This window comes from Caloenas nicobarica, chromosome 29, assembly GCF_036013445.1.
Source record: "Caloenas nicobarica isolate bCalNic1 chromosome 29, bCalNic1.hap1, whole genome shotgun sequence".
NCBI classification, from domain to species: Eukaryota; Metazoa; Chordata; class Aves; order Columbiformes; family Columbidae; genus Caloenas; species Caloenas nicobarica.
The window spans coordinates 2,194,220-2,200,972 of record NC_088273.1 but is presented as its reverse complement, the minus strand read 5'-3'; the positions used below and the strand labels follow the sequence as shown (position 1 = coordinate 2,200,972).

Genomic DNA, 6,753 nt, shown 5'->3' with positions numbered 1-6,753 from the left:
AATATTTGGGTATGGAAACGGGGGACAGTTGAGACACTTGTGCTGTGAGCCCTGGCTCTGGGCTGAGAGGATGGAGAGCACAGCAACTTGTGCAGTGCTCAGGAAATGCAAGTAAAAGTAAAAATGACATTCAGTGGTTGAGCTGGGGCTGTTTGGGAGTCCCAGTGTGATGGCTGGTGACTTCCAAGCTAGACCCCAGGGGAGCCACTGCTGGTATTTCTGTCCTGACCTGTGCCCTGGCAGCAGGGAGGAACTGATGCAGAGGGATGTTCATGTGGGGCCTCAGACAGATTCCCCTGTGCTTGTATCTCTCTGCTGATGCCCAGAGAGGAGCGTGTCTGTGATTCATCAAACATTGCAGCAGGAGGGCAAAGCGGGGAGGCACAAAACTCTGCTCAGGACAGCGTGTGACTGAACAACACTGGTGCCCACGCTCCCCAGGGGACGAAGCTCAGCACGGCTTTGCCAGCTGTCCTTGGCACATCAGAGGTCCAGCTGTGACAAACCTCCAGACAGAGGATGCTGCCACTCACACCTCAGCTCAGGAGAGTGCCCGGCCCTGGGATGGGGGCGACGGTGGTCAGGATGCTCCGGTCTGGGAACTGAGGTCTAGGCAAGGAGGTATATGAGGGGAGCAGTCTGTGCACCATCGAGAATGACAAAGAGGAGAGAGACAGGGTCTTTGCAGAGGCCTCACAAAACAGAGATCCTGATTGCTGATTAGAAGGAGGGACAGCTGGAGATCACCCCAAAAAAGCACTGAATAGAGATTCCTGGCCAGGGAGAGGCGGGAACTTGTGGTGCAAGAAGAAGGCTCCTTCTGACCCACAGATCTGCAGGTACAGGGCATGGGCAGTGCTGTGGCAAGAGCTGGAGGCGCAAGGAGGGCCAGGGCAGGATGGAAGAAGGCAGATGGGCTCCGCAAATGTCAAAGGGAGAAAATCATTGCGAAGCCCAGGGATGAACCAGGGGCCTTTAGATCTTCAGTCTGATGCTCTCCCAGCTGAGCTACTTCAGCTCTGCCCGAACATCCAGCTGCAGACTGCAGTGGAGAAGTCTGGGGTAAGGAAAAGGGATGCAAGTGCCAGGTGGCCAATGAGAGAAATGATGGGGTTGGGGAGGTGAGGAGCAAGGTTGTCCACACAGTGTCAGGCCTCAAGTCTCAGACCTTCTCCAGCCAGTCCAGACCTCCACAGGAGAGACCCTGGATCGATATAATACTGATAGAATATTTTCTTTAAACGGAAAAATTAATGAAATACACCCTTTAAAATAGAAAGACGCTTTTATTAGAAGCTTTTTGAAATCTTTCTACATAGTTACACCAAGAAAACTCTCTAATTCACTGTACAAGAGTAGAAGGAAATTACAAGAAGAGACATGGTTTCTTAGAGCTTTCTTCAGTATAATGAGCCCCATGGTGCATTTGGTGCTGAGTCCTTGAAACTCACTGAGGTGCTGAGAGGAGATTGCACAAACCTTGCCAGAAGTCAAAGTCAGAAGAAAAAAGTACTGAGTACCTTGAAGTATTAATGAGTTCCACTGAGGGCAAGTACCAGCAAAGCCTCCCCAGGGACTCGTTAGAGCAGAGAATTGGAGGCCATGATGGCAGATAAACAAAGGGTCATGTGCAGGCAGCTGAGGTGCTGAGAAAAGCCTGGTTTTGTTGGATGAAGCAGAGAGGCCAAGGCCTGACCCCCAGCCCCTGGGAAGGCAGATCCTGTCCCTCACCCATTGCTCAGGGCTCTTCCTGGGGCAGGGGGATGTGGGCTGTGTGATGCTGAGTGAAGGACAATGGTGTGACAGTTCCCAGCCTTCCTGGGGGTGTGCAAGGAGACCATGAGGTGCCCCAGTGCCTGAGGACAACATGATGATTGCCGTAACCAAGGGGACAAAGACTTGGGTTCTCTTGGTGACTTCCAGCCTTGCCAGTGCCCTTTGCCATCTCCACCACAGGTTGTCCTACACTGTCCCACAGCTGCTTCTCTTTCCCTGCAGGCTGCAGACACCCATCTCGCTTCCTCCCCTTGCTCTCACCCAGGTATTTCCATACATTGACTGATGTGTCTCCACTCTCATGGTCTGTTCCTTGAAACACAAGGTGGTGGACTGATCTCATGCTCCTTCTGAATGATTTCTTGTACCACAGCACTACCCTTTGAGTGACATTTCTTCCTTCTCATGTCCAGTTTCCACATTCCAAGCTGCGCTGTGTGGCAGTGTTTCTCTCCTCTGCTGTAGAAAAGAGGACCCTGAAAAGTACTGACCTGTCAATCTCTTACCTTTGCCTGGGAAGATCATGGAACAGATCCTCCCAGAAGCTGTGCTAAGGCACAAGGAGGACAAGGAGGACAGGGAGGTGATTTCAGACAGCCAGAAGCAGAAAGGAGAAGCCATGACCTCCAGGCAATGGGAAGGGGAATCCTGTCACTCACACACGGCTCAGGGCTCTTCCTGGGACCATGGGATGTGGGTGTGCAAGGCCGTGGGAAGGACAACACTGGTACAACAACTTCCAGCTTCTTCATTGGGCCTCCAAGGAGGCAACGAGGCCCCAGTGCCATGAGGACAACATGTCTTCTCCTAGGCCTCAGTGGCACAGACAACTGCCATGGCCAAGGGGACAGAGACCTGGGTTCTGTTGGTCCCTTCCAGCCTTGCCAGCACCCTTTGCCATCTCCATCACAGGCTGTTCTACACCGTCCTACACCTGCCCCTCTTTCCCTGCAGGCTGCACACACCCATCTCGCTTCCTCACCTGCTCTCACCCCAGCATTTCTGTCCCTTCACTGATGTGTCTGCACCCTCACTGGCTGTTCTTTGGAACACAAAGCCATGGGCTGATCCAGCTCCCTCTGCGTGACCTCTTGCATCACAGCACTGCCCTTCTAGTGACATTTCTTCCTCCTGATATCCAGTTCTCACCTTCCAAACTGCACTTCATGACTTTTTTTTCCCTCTTCTTTTTTTTTTCCCATTACCAAGGAAAGCTCAGCCACCTGAGTAACTGCCCATCAAACAGAGAACCCAACCTGTTAGTCTTCTTGTCATCTTGCACTCGAACAGAGAGAAGTAATCTCACAATGATCTTCTAAATCCCAGGACTGCTGCTGGCCTTTCAGCTTCTCTGATAGACACGACCATGTCCCTGCTGCTGTCCCATCATGTACTCAGATGAGATGAACATGACAATCCGTCTCCAAGGCCTCTTCCTGGGTGGGACCTGTGGGTACTTAGGCAGAGGTTCTTTCCCAGCCGTGTCCCTGCTGCTGGCCTGTCACCTCCAGAGACAGAACTGACCTCACAGTCCCCTTCACAGCCACACGCTTCTGACTGGATTAGGAGACACTGACACACAGCTGATGTCATAACACACCATACCCATCCATCAACCTCCTATGGCCCAGGACCTGACCAGATGAATGTATGCTTGTATTATGGAAGTTATCAAATGTATATCCTACTAACGATTTGAGCACATAAACATCCCAGTGCTGCATCCAGGCAGATTCCTCTGGTATGTAACATCCAACGTGAAGTGACCTCTAGACACTGTCTGCCCCACAGGCCTTCATGGAAGCTCAAGGAATGTCTGGTTATTTTTCACTTGGGCTCATCTCACCTCGGGTTCCTGTCACCTCACATACATGATGTGCGTGCTCACAGCTCATCTGTTCAATGAAAACCTCCTGTTGCCACTCTCAAGGGATGGGAGGTACCTCAGCCTTAAGGTGTGTGTCCCTGCTCTGTCTTCATCTGAGATGTCCCACGTCATGTGGAATGGGCAGAGACATCTCAGTTCAAGGAAGGACAACCCAGTGCTGCATTCACGTGTTTTCCCATGGGATGTTCCTCCCAACATGAAGTGACCTTGAGACACTGTCTGTCCGCCAGTCCTTCACGGAAAACCCTGGAATAGCTGATGGTGTTTTGGCTCACTCGGGTTCATGTCAACTCACGTACATGATGTGCGTGCTCATATCTCATCTGTACAAAGCAAACATGGACTGCTGAACTACTCATTCAGTGCCCATCCATGGAGGGAAGAACAACCTCTGTGGGTGAGAGGCCAGTGCAGGAAATGGTGGTTGTGAGGGGCCAGTGCATGATGATTGACCTGAGGCTCCTTCCCAAGGGGTGTCCAGTGCACACGGGCACAGCCCAGCCCCTGCTCTGCTGGTCCTGCAGGTCTCTGGCAGGAGGCCTGGCTGTGAGAGGACACTGCTGTGTGCCCAGCCCTGCACACACACACTGTGCAGCTGTACAATGCTGTTTCATCTGTGGGCCATTTTTTGGCATGTTTTTGGGAGAAGCTTTGGAAGAAGACTTAAACTTTGAGTCACTGCCCTGAGGAGATCACCTTTCTCTGTGGAAACACTGTTCTGATGTCCAGCTCTGTCACAGCAGTGCCCATTGCCTGTCCCTGCCTGCGCTCACAGGACTGACACACAGCAGGACAGTGACCAAGCTGCCAGAGCACTCAGGCCTTGCACCAACACAAGGGATGAGAAGGAGAGTGGGGAAGTAGAACGAGAAAACCTCTGGAAGACCAAGCGCTGCTGCTCCCTTGCAGTGCTGCCATGATGGACTCTTTTCCCCACCTCCCATGCACAGAGGAACCATCTCTGCAGCTCTAAAAAGGCTTTGCAGGAAGGACATACTGAAAAACAAGTCATTACAGGAACCTTTGTTTTGTTTAGAGACAAGGAGAATACTGCTCCTCATTTACATAGCCAGTGCTTATAAAAGAAAAGGAGACAGTGGATTACAAAGGGGATGACAACATTATCACAATAAGAAAACAACTAATAACAACAAAAAATCCGGATAACAGTTTGGGCCTGTAATTAACTACATTAAAACTCCTATGCAGAAGAAGATGGACTGTTTATTGCTTCAGAAAACACTGAGATATGAGTTTCCTCAGGGAATCCTTGAGCTCCTGGTTCCTCATGCTGTAGATGAGGGGGTTCACTGCTGGAGGTAGCACCGAGTACAGAATGGCCATCACTAGGTCCAGGGATGAGAAGGAGATGGAGGAGGGCTTCAGGTAGGCAAAGGAACCAGTGCTGATGAACAGAGAGACCACAGCCAGATGAGGGAGGCAGGTGGAAAAGGCTTTGTGCCGTCCCTGCTCAGAGGGGATCCTCAGCACGGCCCTCAAGATCTGTACATAGGACATCACGATGAACACAAAACACATAAAAGCTAAACAGGCACTGACCACCATAAGCCCAAGTTCCCTGAGGTAGGAGTGTGAGCAGGAGAGCTTGAGGATCTGGGGGATTTCACAGAAGAACTGATCCAGGGCATATTCCTTGCACAGTGGCAGTGAAAATGTATTGGCCGTGTGCAGCAGAGCATAGAGAAACCCAGTGGCCCAGGCAGCTGCTGCCATGTGCACACAAGCTCTGCTGCCCAGGAGGGTCTCGTAATGCAGGGGTTTGCAGATGGCAATGTAGCGGTCGTAGGACATGACTGTGAGGAGACAATACTCTGCTACTGCCAAGAACGCAAATGAGAACAGCTGTGCAGCACATCCTGTGTAGGAGATGGACCTGGTGTCCCATAAAGAATTTGCCATGGATTTGGGGAGAGTGGTGGAGATGGAGCCCAGGTCGAGGAGGGAGAGGTTGAGGAGGAAGAAGTACATGGGGGTGTGGAGGTGCTGGTCACAGGCTATGGTGGTGATGATGAGGCCGTTGCCCAGGAGGGCAGCCAGGTAGATGCCCAGGAAGAGCCAGAAGTGCAAGAGCTGCAGCTCCCGTGTGTCTGCGAATGGCAGGAGGAGGAACTGGGTGATGGAGCTGCTGTTGGACATTTGCTGCCGATGGGTATGGAGCACTGTCACAGGAGCAAAAGACAGTGACAAGTTAGGGGAGACTTCTCTGAGCAAAATCAAAGCATTGCTTATGCACCCTCCCCCTGCTCCACACCCCTTTGTCCTTTTCCAGACGTTTCTTCAGCTCCGTGGCTGAGCCCTGGCTCGTGCTGGCTGGAGGTGCCGTGAGGAGCAGGATCTGTGCCCGCTGGCTGCCCAGGGGTCAGCCCTGCTCTGCAGCAGGGGTCATGGGAACGGAGGGCAGGGGCCAGACCTGGGGTTCAGCTGTGTCAGATGGAACCGTTCCTGCTGCAGAAGGGTCTGTCAGCATCTGCTCTCCCAGTGATAAGGAACCAGGATTACACAAGGCAGTTTGAGATTTTGGGGTTTTTACAGCTTCCTGCAATTGCCCTGGAGAATGTTCTTCTATCTCAGAAACTCTCAGCATTTCTGCTCCATGTCTGTGGGTCAGTGCAGATTAAGGGGACCTGGTCTGTCCCTCTGTCTTGCTCCAGCTGCCCTGGGCTGGCACCTTTCTGAGATGGAGGCTGATCACACTGCCACGTTACCCTGAAAAGCCACCAGGCACTGCTGAGAGCAGAGGGATCCACATCAGACAACGACATGTCTCACCCTTTCCTAAGGTCTCAGCACCCCACGTTTAGCCCAGGACACACATGGCTCATTTCACAAACCCAACGGCATTTTCGCTGTTGTAGCATCTCTGTGTTTCTCCATGGGGCTTAAGATATCACTAAGGTGTTATAGCACAGGTTTGCATCCTGGTGGGGAGCTCACAGCTTGGATGGAAACCTCAAGGAGATAGCAAATGTCCTAATGATGGCATTTGATTAAGGGAGACTCAGCTCATTCCCCAGCCCCACAGACTGCATTGCCCACACCCCACAGGTCAGAGGAAAGCTGGGACAGGT

The 6,753-nt window shown here is 52.1% G+C and overlaps 1 protein-coding gene across 1 annotated transcript; it reads right to left on the bottom strand.

The window, feature by feature from the left end:
- Positions 1 to 4,888: 4,888 nt before the first annotated feature.
- On the bottom strand, positions 4,889 to 5,821 carry LOC135999599 (olfactory receptor 14J1-like). Its single transcript, XM_065653163.1, has one exon. It carries the CDS (start codon positions 5,819 to 5,821, stop codon positions 4,889 to 4,891), a length of 933 nt encoding a protein of 310 aa, XP_065509235.1.
- Positions 5,822 to 6,753: the final 932 nt, after the last annotated feature.